Source organism: Mixophyes fleayi, chromosome 10, assembly GCF_038048845.1.
Source record: "Mixophyes fleayi isolate aMixFle1 chromosome 10, aMixFle1.hap1, whole genome shotgun sequence".
In the NCBI taxonomy this organism is placed as follows: domain Eukaryota; kingdom Metazoa; phylum Chordata; class Amphibia; order Anura; family Limnodynastidae; genus Mixophyes; species Mixophyes fleayi.
Window position 1 is genome coordinate 25,872,179 of NC_134411.1, and position 16,202 is coordinate 25,888,380.

The window sequence follows — 16,202 nt, forward strand, 5'->3', positions numbered from 1 at the left end:
ATAGACAATGATTTAACAAATGGATTACGAACAAAATGATAAAACTCTGACTCAATCAGTTAGTTTGTGTAATTTATTCAGAGGATATGTTTATCTCCCAGTTTGTCTGACCCTTTGTGAGACCCTATAATTAATTATATTGGATCCCGACTAAATATTTTTCTGCATATATGTCATTACTACCGCATTTAACTATAGGGATTTAATGTTCGACCTTAATTTGTTGGTCTAATAAATGGCAATTCAAAGCAATGGAAGAACCATTATATTACGGAGAAATTGAGACATTATCCTATATGGGCCTTAAGGTCAGTAGACGGGCTCCTATAATTAGTGATCATTTGCCTTTCTCCCAAGGCTGGTTCGTACCTGAAGGATACTAGATATATTCATTTGCCTCAAGCACTGTGCATCCCGACAGCCGCTGCGTTTCAGGAAGAGGAGGTTGTCCTTCTCCGCCTCTTCCAAACTGGCTTTAAAAACGGATGACCCACTTATATCAATGGCACGATGAAAGAGACCCTTGGCCAGGGGTGACACCATCATAGCCCAAACAGAGGTACCGCCTTCAATAACAAGATAAACACATGAGATTGTTGAGGGCTCGTCACAACCGGCAAATCTATGGTACGGAATTCTAGTGAAAGCCAAAAACTATGCATGATCCGATGTGTTCTAGTACAGCACTGTTCTAGAACACTCTTCTGTTCTCATAGTAACTTTGTTTTCTCAGGGAATAATGGTGATCAGCAGTTTTATATTCTAGGGTGAGCTTAAAACAACCATATTTACATCAACAATGGAGAAAAGTTATTTTATCATGGAAAAGGTTTTTTCTCCCTATAAAGAGTTGCTGTATATTTCGGCTTCAGAACTTCAAATAGAGTCGCTGGAGGTCCTCTTTCCCTAAGTGACAGAGGCACAGGGGAATGTGGACATGTGCAATTATATTTTCATATACAGTGCTCACATTATTTAACTTTAATCATCTGTATAAATGGCATCATCCACACAGAGGAAATATCAAATTAGAAAATGTAACATCAACATTTTGTGCAAGCTAGAATTGGGCATAGCGTGGGTGGAACATGTGTTCATGTCGCTTTAGACAGTCACTGACACAGCGTCTGATACTGGTTGTCTGTGGCACACTGCTGCACTTCTGTTATTTTAATTGAATTCTTTTCGTACTGGCTTAGGGGGAGCAGTGGTCCTTGTTAGGCTGGGGAGCAACCCCTTGCCCTGACTGGCTGCATAGGGCTGATATGCATTGTAAGGTACTATTGTAGTGAGGAACATTAATGTAATGTGTCGGTTGGTAGGGGCTATTGATGTAATGTGGGGGTGATAGAGGAGCTATTAGAGAGACAACTGTGACTTGAAATCTTAATCTACCACACTGAAGCACTATGATGGTAGTTCAGCCAGATATCTTCCAGTTTAACTCACAATCTGGCTACACCTCCTCTACGTGCTGGTCATGCCCTTTGGTAGCAACACCACTGGCTAGAATTTAAAATGTTCAGTTCATGTCATGTAATGTTTACATTTGTTCTTTTTTTCAGGAATAGAGCTCTACAGGGAGCGGTGTCTTGCTGACCCTTCTGTATAACTGAGAATTCCTCTTTCTATGTTACTCTAATCTTTCACTGTCTCAATGCTGTACTTTTTATTCTATATATCACACTATATAGTATATTGTAGAAGTTAATGTGTCTGGGCTACCTTTCTGCTTCTGCAGGAGAACGTCTGCCTTCTCTGAATAGAGAATGTGGGCAGCACCGGACAACATTCCCACAAGCATGGATTACAGATTAGTAAAACAAACAAACAACACAAACACTGAGCGTTCACATAAAACCCAGCATAAATGGGTAAACACAAAATAGTCTGTCCTATCACAGTTTGGAACTATGACTCCCACCATCGTCACACGTTACCTGAGCTCTGGCCATAGATGGTGACTTTGTTTGGGTCCCCACCAAAGTATCGGATGTTCTCCTGCACCCATTTCAGTGCAGCCACCTGGTCCATGAAACCATAGTTACCTAGAGGGCAGAAATCAGGGGATTATGAACATGCGGTTGGTAGAAATGACAGCTGAAAGGTGGTTATGAACCTGCTGGGCATAAAGAGGAGACGACAAGGTTTATACAGTTCATAAAGATAAAAGGAAAAAACAGATGTATTAGATAAATCACTTTACAGGAAAAAAATGCATAGAAGCACTATGTGCCCTATTGGTGCAATATAACAGTGGTTCAAAAACTTTGTACTAGAAGATACCCAGGTGGTCCCCAGCAATAATATGATGAGTGTCCTGTAGTATTGGAACACAGATAATCCCAACTAGCTGAGACTATAAAAACTATAAAACCTTTTTACTCTGCACAGAGCTGTACCAGGATTATACAAGCAGCTACAAAGGTCAAGACAGTTAAAAGCTCTTGTTTGATGTGCTCCTACCGTCCGCTTGAACAAGACGCCTCTGCAATCTTCTGTGTATGGAGAGGCGGAAACGTTTTAAGATGATCACTGTCCAGCCTCTTACCACAATACAATTTCCCGCTTTCATAAAATAAAACTTGTCTTTATGTCGCCACAAACAAGGAGAAAAATAGACAGGGTGCCCCTCCGCACGGCAAGGAACCCCCCTAAAATGTTTTGTGGTTATCCTGATTCCATATTCACACTGTGCCAAATGAAGTCTCATTTTTGCACTACTCCACGTTATCTTGCTCTACAAACTCATGTTTATAGGAGAGAGAGACAGAGATTAAGGGGTTTCTAGTTAATGCTTAAAGTGTCTCTCTCTCATTTTTACGAAGTTAGTGGAAAACCCCCAAATAGATCTCTAAATGTATGTCTAATACAATGCACAGAATTTGGTAATAGTTGTAGAGATTTGGGGGTATATTTACTAAACTGCGATTTTGATAAAGTGGAGATGTTGCCTATAGCAACCAATCAGATTCTAGTTATTTATTTAGTACATTCTACAAAATGACAGCTAGAGTCTGATTGGTTGCTATAGGCAACATCTCCACTTTTTCAAACCCTTAGTTTAGTAAATATACCCCTTGGACTGCTAACTAGGTTTATATACAGTATAGAGGGTGTTTTTTTTATACATTTTGTTTAATTTGTATCCCCATTGGTGGAGACATTAGTTTTTTTTGTTAACGATTAATTAAAATAACACGTATTTACATGCAATAACAAGCTTTGAAGTCAGTGACATCCAAGATCATACTATAGCAGGTGAATGTGTGTACGTATACTAGGGGCACTGTAGAGAGCTGCTTACTAGACCTGGGACTCTCTGCTCTATGGAACCTTGATGGTGATGTCCCAAGGTTTTCAGAGGAAGTGAAAGGTGAGTAACTGCATCATATGTGCAGCTCTATACACAGAACTGCTTGCAATGGTTCTCATCCGTTTCTGCTAGTGACAGCCTAGTTCCTGTGTGGACAGTACACACAGCAGAGTAGTGCAGCATTAAACAGGTTATAAATGTCAGGCACAGTGCATCAGGATATACATTTATGCCTTGGTGGAAAAACAGGTTCAAAATGAATAAAAATGTACCATATTAGTTTGGGAATATCAAAATAAGGAAAAAGAAAAATGATGGCAGTACAGGATGGAGGTAGCATTAAGAGACATTGTAGTGTTTTAACACTTATTACGACACCTTTTTGTGATTTTTTTTTCCCTCCATATGCTAGAGTTTATGTTTTAACCAATGACAGGTGGATGTAGTAACTGTATTTGGGTTTATAATATTGTAGGGTTGTTTTATGTGCTTGTGCCAAAAGTAAATATGGAGGTAATATATGGCATGTTATGGCCATAAGAGATGTGCGTTTCTTGTGGTTGTAAAGATGGTAGACCTCCGATACGGCCATAACAGAGACGTGTTTCTTGTGGTTGTGAAGATGGTAGACCTCCGATACGGCCATAACAGAGACGTGTGTTTCTTGTGGTTGTAAAGATAGTAGACCTCCGATACGGCCATAACAGAGACGTGTGTTTCTTGTGGTTGTAAAGATGGTAGACCTCAGATATGGCCAAAGCAGAGATGTGTGGTGGGTGCAAAGATGGTAGACCTCCAATACGGCCATAACAGAGACGTGTGTTTCTTGTGGTTGTAAAGATGGTAGACCTCAGATATGGCCAAAGCAGAGATGTGTGGTGGGTGCAAAGATGGTAGACCTCCGATACGGCCATAACAGAGACGTGTGTTTCTTGTGGTTGTAAAGATGGTAGACCTCAGATATGGCCAAAGCAGAGATGTGTGGTGGGTGCTGTGCTTACCAGAAGTGTTGTTGGGGGATCCTTCTCTGAGTTGTGACAAAGCCATGAATCCAAAGGCATTAAGACGATAGTTGAAGCTGACATGGACCATTTGACTGTGCACAACTAGATCTTCTGTGGGGCTATACCCAGGCTCAGACCCACTGAGAATTAATAGGTATCCTCCATGTATCCAGAACATTACAGGCAGTTTGGCATCAGGATCCAATGAGGGTGTCCACACATTGACATACAGGCAATCTTCTGAGCCCATCACTATGCCCTTCTCACTCAAAGGCTGTATTTGGGCACACATTGACTTGAACTCCGTGGCATCAAGAGTGTCATTCCAACATGTAGGCGCTTCAGGGGGTCTCCAGCGTAAAGGTCCAATGGGGGGACTAGCATATGGAATACCTTTAAACATGTAAACCTTGTCACAGTGGTGACCTCGAACCTTTTCACATGATATAGTCACATCTACTCGAGTACACACGGAGTTTCCAGACAGATAAGCCAATCCGATCACTACCAAACATAGGAATATAACTATGGCACATACAGACGCCATTGTTTTGTAGGTTGGAAAGGTGCAGGAGGAATTGGAGGTGTAAAAGTCATCTTGAGAGGGCTCGCCCACTTCTTCATCCGAATCCACCAGATGCTTGAACTCAGAGTGCGACCCCATCTCACTCCGCGCGTTCACACGCCTGCCAAGCAAAACAAGGACAAAGTTACTATTTCCTGCACAAAACTAACAGCGAAGAAACAGATGTGAGAAAAGATCATTAAAATGGGAGAAATCAAATTACATACATTTTTCTACAGAAATGAAAGATGCTCCCATCTATAGCAGAGACTTCGTTCAAAGATTATTTGATGCCGGCAAATGTTCTATTTTTTTTTAGGGATAATTCAGTGGAAGCACCAGCACTGTCCTATAACAGGTTAAAATTTGTTATGTAGTGTCCTAAATGTGCCAATGCTTGTCAAGGGTACCACTTAGTCTGGCTCCTCTTCTACGTCAGTACTCCCTGCAGTCAGGATCGGTAAGCAATGAAGGAGTAGGGAATAAGGATGGAAGTACGAATCTCTCTATATCTCCTCTATGCTAACTACTTGCTAGTCATTCTGGACTGAGCACCGTCTCTAAACCACTGGCCCCTCTCCTCTTCCTCAGCATTTCTTACTGATCTAGAGCACCAAGAACATTACCCTGAATGTGGTGAAATAAATGCTTTCTAGATTCAGAATTGGGATATTGGACACCCACTACCTTCTCCGGTGCTTACACACCTGCCCATTCCTACTCGTATCTCCCCTCGGCCAAAGGTCAAGGGAGACTGTAGGCTCAAGGGGGCACCTCCCTTTACCATCATCATCATCATCTTCCCACTTTGACCATTATTAGGTCTAAAAGTTCATATTTGCAAGGTGACCTGCAAGACCTTTCTCCAGGTAGCTATAGGGTCCCTGTTCATCACAAATCTTCATCTTGTACACAAAATAACTTCCAACTTGAAGCCAACTTCTGACCTTCGGCACCTTTTGCTCAGGGCTAAGACAAACTGCACCGCACAACACAACAACGTCCCAACATTCACTGGGTTCTGGAGCTTCCATTTCTGCACTTGGGATGTCCCCCTTCATTGTTGGCTCACAGGGTGGGGTAAAAAATGTAATTTGCTGGTCCTGTATTACAGAACAGTCAAACCAGGAAAAAAAACTGCATGTAGCAGCCACTTTGGCTCTGGGGAGGGGCCACCTTCGGAAAAATGTTTCATAGGTGGTAGTGCAGCTTTAAATCCCACCTTCTGAAACTATGAAAAATCCACTGTGTTTTCACTGTGCACTGATAAAAATATACAATGATTGCAGTTATAAAATATGAAAAATAGTTTAGCCTATATATTATTAGAATAATATTTGTATGTATATCACACTGTTTCCCATTGGGAAAAAAACACTCTACATGGACACTCAAACATCATACATGTGTGCTTTCTGAACATCTCATTCCAAAACCGTGGGCATGAATATGAAGCTGTTCCCCCTCCCCCCCCAGCCTCCACTCTTCTAGGGGGTTGGGTACGCTTGAACGATGACCATAAATCCGACAGCTAGAAGCCCTACAAATAAAATCCGAATGTATCAAAAACCGATTGGAAAATAAACACTTACCTGAAACCCGACGCTGCATGTCCCCGATGTTACCAGCATGCTGACAGCACGTTAGTCCGAAAGGACAGGTCTTCGGCACTAGAGCTTGACGTCATTGCGACCTCTGTCGATGTTAATTTAAAGCTGCAATTTAGGGTAAAGTGTTAAACACTTAACCTGAGGGGTCCCGAGCAACGAGCGGGCACTTCAGGTGAGAAGCAGGGCAGGCTCGGAGTACCCCTGGCAGTGAAGTAGGCACAGCAGACGCCCCAGTGGGCTTAACTGGTGCCTGCTTTAAAAGGAATCTGCTTTAAATGTTGCAAGAGTTTCTGGCCGAGAGGGGCGGAAGCAGAATATTGCAGCCTGTGGGTAAAATGTTTATTTCAGCCAGTCATTTTTCGCAGGATAGAAGAGGTGCCATGGAACACATACTGTAAAAGTTTGTAAAAGTCTTACATTCCAGCTAAGTAAACACTGCAGTATTATCTGTGTACAACTCAAGCGTAAAAGAAAAAGAAGGCATTTTTATGATCAAAGTTTGGCCCTAAAAAACAGGCCTGTCCAGTTTGACAAAGATCATAGCCCCACCCAACAAGCCAAGGCTGAGATTGTACCAATAATACCGGATCCTCCTCTATGGTACTATATTTAGCCAAACTTTATGAGGGGCACAGTCGTCTGGTGTTCAAATTAAATCTTTGTACTTTCTTTCTAAACTCTCCTCTCCCACATGATCACACGTCAAGATGTCCCTTGTCGTTCTATACGGCAGTAAATGTGTTTAAAATACAAGACATGCAGGAGACAGTGCCCAGAATTCCACAACGACGCCAAGTGGCAGCATTTAAAAGAGGGCAAAGAGCAGCATAACAATTTAAGAAAAGAACAGGGGAGCTTCCTAGAAAACCTGGTGCTACGGTAGCAACAGCAAGGAGATAAATTAAACCTAAAACAGTGGTCATTGATCATTGTGCTTTTGTGTGTGTGTGTGTGTGTGTGTGTGTGTGTGTGTGTGCTCGTGTCTGTGTGGGGAGGGAGAACAATATCACAAACATGACCTTGCATCCCCACTGCCTCAGGTACTGTATTCCAGGTTGTCCACTTTCAGGAGGACACAACTCCTGGATAGGCGCACTTTATATACTAGGGCATGGCTAGGTGCAAGTCACATACTCGCATATGTTTAGGCCCTTCCAGTAACTGGTAAACATATTCCTATAATATTTAGCATTCTCTGTTTAATCCGCTCAGACTATTCTCTAGTGACCATTTAGAGTAGAGATGCTCAGGCTCGGTTCCCCGAGAACCGAACATATCCGAGCTTAGCAGATCCGAGTACCGCCCTTAATGGCCATCCAGCACCATTTCACAGAGGGACACAGAATGGGGAGCACAGTTCTTGGCAGTCTCTAGTGCAGTTGGGCAGCATCATAGGTAGAAAAGAAAGAGGAGGGGTAGCAGTGTTCTTCAAAGTGTACAGTGACATGCAGGCGAGCTCCATTACTAATTGTCATTGCTGAAATAGAAATAATAGGGCTGGCAGGCTTGATCTACTAAATCTGCAGTCACATTGTACTGTGTTATATAGGAAACACACAAAGAGGAGAGCTCCATTGCTAATTGTCATTGCTGAAATAGAAATAATGGGTTTGGCAGTGTTGTTCAAAATCTGCAGTTACATTGTACTGTGCCATAGCTCACCCAGAAATAGGAGAGGTGGCAGTGTTTAGTGCTGAAACAAAAATTCAAATAATAGGGCTGGCAGTGTTATTAAAACTCTCCAGTCACATTTTACTGTGCCATAGCTCATACAGAAACAGGAGGGGTGGCAGTGTCCTTGTCACTCTCCAGTCTCAATCATGAAAATACTAATCCCTCTACCTCATGTGCTAAAGCGATGTTCAAGTGCATAGTGGTTTTAAGCCAGGGAAACCAAAATGTAAATAAAAGCTTGTACCATTTTAATGAAAAAAAATACACCTCTCTAATAAAGGTGAAAGTTTACATGTTGACATAAAACTGCCAACATGCCATTCTACCCAAAATATTAACAAGCATACCAGCATCAGCTAGCTCCCTTCTCTCAGCTAGATCTCAGCACCTACAATCTACACTGTCATCATATTCACCCTCATCAGTGTATACATCATCCTCAAACAATACTAATTCATCCCAGCTGGAATCCACCATCACAATGGCCTTCCCCATGGAATTTGTAGTTCATTTTATGGAAGAGCTGTCACAATTTTTGGACATTTCTTTTAGATCAGACCAAATGTCAAAATGTTGTGCAGACTCGTCTGCATCAACACTGGGTGTCTTGGGAAAGCTAAGTTTTGTCCCAGCAGCAATTTCCAGAGAAATTGAAGGAGGAGACGTCATTGTGTCATGTACTACTTCAGCTGTCAGCTTGCTCACCAGGAGATCATTGCATCTCTTGAGAACTGGGTCAGTTGGAAAGAAAGAGAACACATAGCTCTTAAACCTAGGCTCAAGCAGTTGCCAAAATGTAATGATCCGATTTCAAGATGTTGATAACTCTTGGATCCTAGCGAATAAAGTACTTAATCTACAAGTCCAACATAATTAGCGGAATTGCTTTGTTTCATTTCCTCCTTCAATTTCGTTTGCTGCTATTCAAAAAGTCTAATTAGGGGAATCACTTGACTCAAGATAACAGTGTCTGCACTCTCTTCACAGGTGACTAGTTGAGTGGTTTCAGCACCATGCACAACACGGAAAGTATTCTCCACTGCGCTGGACTAAAGTACATTCCCCCTAACTGCCGTGTGTTTGTGTCATTGCTCTGTCGCTTAGCATCCAGCCAGGTCGCTGCAGTCTTTGTTTGAAAGTGTATGCAAATAATATTGTGACCTGTGAGGTGGTCAAAATTGACTTGAAATTAGTGTTATTGAGGTTAAAAATACTGTAAGGGGGGAAGCAAAATGATGTGAATTTTAGAAAAAAAAATAGGGATCCAAAACCAAAACACGCAAGGGCAGTTTTGCCAAAACCAAAACACGAAGTTAATCCAGATCCAGAACCAAAACCGGAACCAGAACACGGAGGTCAGTGAACATCTCTAAGAGTCCCTGTATTTAAGCACTTTCTGCCTGACTTCCTCATACAGACATATTTAAAATTCTTTACTTATGAGTCTACCCTGATTGCAACTTGTTTAATGCTGCTAAACCTGCTCTGCCAGACCTGCGCCTTCCCTACAGAGGAAAATGTATAATTACAGCACTGAAAACCAATGTGTACCTCTTAGGTTCAATCTCCCTAAAAAATAATAAATAAAAGAAATATGAAGAACATATAAAATCTCTCACAGATCACTCATTTCAATAACAATAACATTTAATCCATATACAAAAAAAATCACAAACATGCATATAAATAAAAAACATATGTATATATGCTTAATCCTTCTAACACAAACCAACCCAGTTAGCCAATACTGTATCCATCAAGAAAATGATTAGTGATATAGCAGACCAAACCAATAGAATACATAAAATGAATACATATAGAAAAGTATAAATACCAATTAAGAAATATAAAATAAATCCTTCATCAGACTGTATACAGCAAGGATTAATAAAACATTTAGCAATTTCTGGTCAGCATACAGAACCCATTATACAGAACCCATTATACAGGATCCATAATACAGAATCCATTATACAGAACCCATTATACAGGATCTATTATACAGGATCCATTATACAGAATCCATTACACAGAACCCATTATACAGGATCCATTATACAGAACCCATTATACAGAACCCATTATACAGGATCCATCCTAAATGTCCGTGTTGCACACATTTGGGCACAATGTGTGTACTGTTAGTCCCACGATGTAAAGAATAAGTGTGTGTCTCAATATGGGAACTGCTCAACTGAGAGGAGAGATACAGTAGGATGAGTCCTCCCGTAGTTCTCAGTAGATAGACGGGCAAAGCCTCAGTGGTCTCCTGATCTCTGCAAACTAAACAGGGACATCAAGCTGCACATATAAGGCCTCTAGGACGAACCTGCCCCAGCTCTCACAGGCCGGCTCTCACAGGCCGGACCGGTAAATCCACACAGGTCAGGTGCTAGGGGGTAAATGTATCAAGCGGAGTTTTCCGGCGGTTTGAAAAAAACAATCAGATTCTAGTTATCATTTATTTAGTACATTCTACAAAATAATAGCTAGAATCTGATTGGTTGCTATAGGCAACATCTCTACTTTTCAAACCCGCTGGAAAATTCTCAGCTTGATACATTTACTCCCTGGTAACTTCATCAGAGGTAAATCAGAATGACCCAATCTCTTCTGGGTCCTGCTTAAATAACGCAACCGATCAATTCAGAAATAACTAAACCAATTCAACTGGTGATCCATGAGAGACAAAGTTATATTAACCTAACCTATTGGATTTACCCCATAGAGAACAAGAAAAGATAATGACAATAAAAGACACATAACTATTTAATCATATAATGCCGAGATAAATATAAAAATAAATAAAAATGAATGAAAAAGATGCCCTACGGAGAAGCTTATAAGTCACTTTGAGGGTTCCTGGTGAAAGCAAATGTTCCCCCCAGAACTGACAACTCTATTACTAAGCAGCACAGTGGGTTCATATCCTAGGCTATATGTTGCGAAAAGATTTCATTTAGTCTTTATTATTACTGCATGTGGGGGTTGGGGGCGACGACATTGCTTTAATTTTATTTTTTGACAGAGCAGTCAGAGCAATGTGTTGGCACAGTGTACAGGTCACCAGAATCCAGTCTATAACAGCTCTTTTGTGTCTTAGGGACATATATATGTACCAACGCATTTGATGAAAGATAGTTTTCCATCCTTGTTGCACAAATAAGGATTGAAATCTGTGTCAAGTTTATCATACAAAGTTCCACAAAGCCAACAGTCCTGATAAACTGCTGTCCCTGTGAAGTCTAACACTGATCCTATCACTCCATCTTCGTTCCCGATGACCAGCGCGATCCACAGCAGCCTTCTGCGCATGCTCCGTAGTGAAACCTTTGGACATGCGCACAAACTTCCCTGCGCTTCACTGCTGCAGAGAGCGGTGTGTGACAGGGAGGGATCATGTGATCCCTCCACACAGGCGCAGGGAAGCTCTGCTCTTCACAGCAGAGCTGAACGGGAGCGAAAACAGTAATGTACGACAGCCTGAGATGCCGTACATTACCATAGGTGTAACAGTACTTTCATTCATTCTTTTATTGCGGTAACAGTCCCCATAGACATCTACGGGGACTGCTATGTAATTTGAAAAACATCTATGATATCTGCTGCGATGCAGCAATAATAAATGTGCAGTATACTTAATTTTGCAGCCATTCCCCGAAAACAGCAGTTTTCGGGTAATTTACAGGCAAAAATTGATGAATAAATAGACCCCATAGTGTAGTGTATTTCATGCATGTGGAAGGATTTAATGGAGGATTAAGTTAATAGGTGTTTTTCAGTCAATGACATTGTACTGATATGTATCTAAAAGATGCAGGACCGATATGCACACTCCTTTCCTAATATGCAAAAAAATCCAATACTCTACCTAAATAAATCACCCAGACAATAAAATAAAGCATCCATCACCCTGTACATAGAATATTTATAAACCACTAACACAACATTATTATTGTATAAACATGTCACTCAGCTGCAGCCGTTTCCAAGTAACTCATATACCTTTCACAAGATTCGGTACTTAATCCAGTGGATCCCAAACTTTCTCAGTTTGAGGCACCCTTAGAGTCTCCATAATTTTTTCAAGGCACCCCTAAGGCACAGTAATTACCTAGTTATCCCCCCGGCTTGCTTACTACCCGCCCTGGCCACAGCTCGCCTGTGAGACACAGTTTGGGAACCACTGACTTAATCCCATTTGCATCATAGGAGTAGCATATAATCACTCAATCCATGTAAACACTGAGGACACAGAGTTAATGTCTGACACAGATAGAAATCAGTCAGTATTCCTGGTGAGGTGCAGTATTACAGTAGTCTGGGATCATGCAGTAATAGACAATGACCTCACAAGGCTGTATAACTGTACATATAAATCTGACGTTTGGTAATGGTGTCAGCACAATTCTAAGAGAACTCTACAAGAATGCTTTACTTTCTGACATGTTCTGTGATGACCTGGACAATCCCAGAACACTACACTGTGGCTATGGGAGGGGGAGGGGGGGGGGGTTTAAACATGTAATTCCCAGTGTCCAACCCCCTCCCTTTCTGGAGGCCCCCTCTCATATCATCAGTGCCTCTAGCAGGAGACTACTCACTTGTTCCCGGCCATGTTGCAGACGCGAAGTACAGCCCAGTCCCTCCCTCCGTGGCTGCAGGCATCAGGGCGATAACCAACCTTTGTCCTGGTGCTTCCACTTCCCTGCACAGTCTGAGCTGCTAGATAAGACAAGCTGAGTTCACACTGTAGCAAGAGTCTGCCTTATTGTGGATATCCACAGTTATCTAACATTATTCATATGCACATAACATAAGTAAGTTTTCTCCTGGACAAACCATGTTACAATGCAAGGGGTGCAAATTAGTTTTATTATTTAGCACATAAGTTAAATACTGGCTGTTTTTTTTTCATGTAGCACACAAATACTTGATAGCTTTATTTTTACACTGAATTTTAAAGTTGATCTAGGGCATGTCCTCAGTGGCTCAGTGGTTAGCACTTCTGCCTTACAGCACTGGGGTCACGAGTTCAATTCCCGACCATGGCCTTATCTGTGTGGAGTTTGTACGTTCTCCCCGTGTTTGCGTGGGTTTCCTACAGGTGCTCCGTTTTTCTCCCACACTCCAAAAACATACTGGTAGGTTAATTGGCTGATACCAAAATTGACCCTAGTCTGTCTGTCTGTCTGTCTGTCTATGTGTGTGTGTAAATTAGGGAATTTAGACTGTAAGCTCCGATGGGGCAGGGACTGATGTGAGTGAGTTCTCTGTACAGCGCTGCGGAATCAGTGGCGCTATATAAATAAATGGTGATGATGATGATGTCCTACCCAACTATAAATCTGCCCCTACATTTTAAATTTACCTCCCCCTCCAATGCAACACGGTTTTGCCCAGGTGCAAAATTACTCCTAATTTTTGCTTAATAAATCAGACCCGGTGTCTGCAAGGAAGGGGGTGCACTGATTGATGGCAGGAGTTGGACGACTGCGGCGGGACTGTCTTCAGTGGACAACTGCGCCTAGCTCTGCGTCGAAGTGGGAAAATAACATTTTGTGTGACGTGTTTAGATAGGCTAGAAAGGGTAGAGATGGCGCGTTATGTGAGGTATACAATGGTTCTAGGGATAGGCATGCAGCCTTTTTTACTCCCTGCAAAAGAACTTGGAATACTCTATCTGGTCCGAGGTGCCAACATCCCCCCCAACCTCATCTCTAAATTTTTATTGGGATGCATTTTTTAATTCCATTCTACTTTTGTGGAAAAGTGAATTTCCAGACACTCTGCAATGAAACAAAAATAATGTCCCTTCACTGTCATGATCAGTGAGCCATAACGGATGCTAAACCAGAAAGTATTTTAGGGGGGGGGGGCACTTAAAATTATTAGAGTGGGTGGTAATTGTAAAGCACTATGGAATATGTTGGCGCTATATAAATGATGATGATGATGGATCTAGCATGGAAGTAGATTGCAGTTTGAGGGCACTTTCCTGCTCACCCGGAAGAGCAGATGTAATACAAATACTTTTTAATCTCTTCTAAAACTCTTAATCTTATTTACTAACGGAGGAAAGTGCAAACAGAATCAATGTTACATAGAGACTTGCCATAAGCCATTAACACTATCTGAGGATGACTTGAGTATTGGTATATAGGAAATATCTGAAATAGCTGCTATTAATACTTTAACCTTAGTCTTTAATAACCAACGTTAAATATAATTGATCATCTAAATTATCTCAAAAGAATTTGTGTTGAACCCTACTGTAAGCAGCGACTCATTGAATGTTACTTAAAGTATTCTATGCAAAACAGATATTACAGAACAGTTACCTCAATTACATTTATAATGCACCAATATTAAGGCCATTATGTATAAAAGTTTTGTTTCAGGGTGCGCTCGTATTTAAATTGGACAGATAGGGGATTTAGTTTTCAAAAGCAAATCACACAACGTAATAAGAAGTGATTATTTAATACCACATCCCGCTGTCGGTTTGATTTGAAAACACAATATTGGATGCGGTTTGGAGCAAACCACAAGTTGAAACATCTGGTTTTATTGTGTGATTCAGGAAAACCACGTGTGATTGTGGATATGAATACAGAATATTTATCTGTGTATGTTGCTGTGTTGTGTACGTTGCAATCGATTTCATTGCAAAACTTGCACCTTGCAATTGTTTTATTCCGAGTTTCAGACTTGTGGTTTTCAATGCTGATATCACATTAATACATTACCAGATATTGAAACGATTTATCCCCAGTTGCTTTAACTTGAGAGATAAAAGCGGTTGAGCAGACACAGTTTTCGGGATCAATTTCTCTTGCGCTTTTCTGGTTAAAACTCCTGTTTCACTGGTTACTCAACAGAATGTTACTTGTTATTCCGTTGCTCATACTTCACCAGGATAATACTTATTAGAATAACTTTTGATTACTATTGAGAGGAGTCTTGGGGAATATCAGTAATGCTTCTCTTTACCAGAATCTCCATTTACGTAATATACGATTCTAGCCCCCCCGATTTCCCACGGCAGAGCTATTTCCCCATGGCGGGTCTATCTTGTAGACTTTCAATCACAATGGGTAGAATATATTGATTGAGATCTAGTAGTTGTGGCAATTCTGTGGTCAGGAAGACCCACAAAGCCCACTGTCCCACCACTCACAGAAAAGGTGACCATGGTACCCCTGGCCCCCACACTTTCCCATTTCATCTATAAAAAAAATAGATTGGTATAACTTCTTTGGCTTGGTTGACCACAAGAGTATATTTTCTATAGGAAAAATACATCATACCCATATTTTTTATAATCCACATTTGGGAAGACTGTTGTAAATATTTGAAATCAGAGAAACAAGCCACATAACATTTGTCAACCATAAATACCAGCCTGATAGTGAACTTAGATAAATAATCTTCCTACAGAATCAATATAGCATAATGTTGTTTCCTATGCATATGTGCATAAAATCATACTCTGTATATTGGGTGTAATATTATATCTGAATAAGGTTCCTGAAGAAAGATATCCTGATTGTAGAATTTCTGATTACAAGTGGTTTTGAACAAGAAGCAATAACAGGTTTGACAAACAGATTACCATACCACACAATTCACAGTGAAGAGGGGGGGGGGGATTGGGCAATAAGTGAATGTTTAAAAATTCTAACATGATGTTAGAAAATGGTCAGTTTTTGAGGCTCAGTCTTTCACTGATGAATAGTCCAGACTTTCTAGTCACCGCCAGGCAACGTGTTATATGACTTTTTTTGTGAATTCTGTTTTTAATCCTGTTTAAAAGAACAATGTGTTGCAGTTATAGATTCTCTAAGCATTGTAACTTACTGTGTCATATTAAACTCCATTTAATAATATTCTGTGTTCTTAAATAATTTACGGATCAGCTAGGCTTGGGTTTATAACGCTACATTTCAGATAAATAATTGGTACCATAACTTTGATTAAATGAGGTTACGAGTGCAGTTTGACACAAGTAAAAGAGTAACTGAAGGCTTCTT

The 16,202-nt window shown here is 40.9% G+C and overlaps 1 protein-coding gene across 3 annotated transcripts in view; it reads right to left on the reverse strand.

Annotated features, from left to right (window-relative positions):
* LOC142103863 (para-nitrobenzyl esterase-like) overlaps positions 1-16,202 on the reverse strand; it is a 31,301-nt gene that overhangs the window by 9,002 nt on the left and 6,097 nt on the right. For 2 of the 3 annotated variants that reach the window (XM_075188169.1, XM_075188168.1), the window contains 3 exons: positions 4,318-5,006; positions 1,941-2,048; positions 370-566 (listed from right to left, as the gene is read on the reverse strand). In XM_075188169.1, the coding sequence (XP_075044270.1) occupies positions 370-566; positions 1,941-2,048; positions 4,318-4,984 (972 nt within the window). In that variant the 5' untranslated portion in view covers positions 4,985-5,006. Of the gene's footprint in view, positions 1-369; positions 567-1,940; positions 2,049-4,317; positions 5,007-12,773; positions 12,899-16,202 lie in introns of those variants that run through there. The other variant, XM_075188167.1, reaches the window with a different exon arrangement.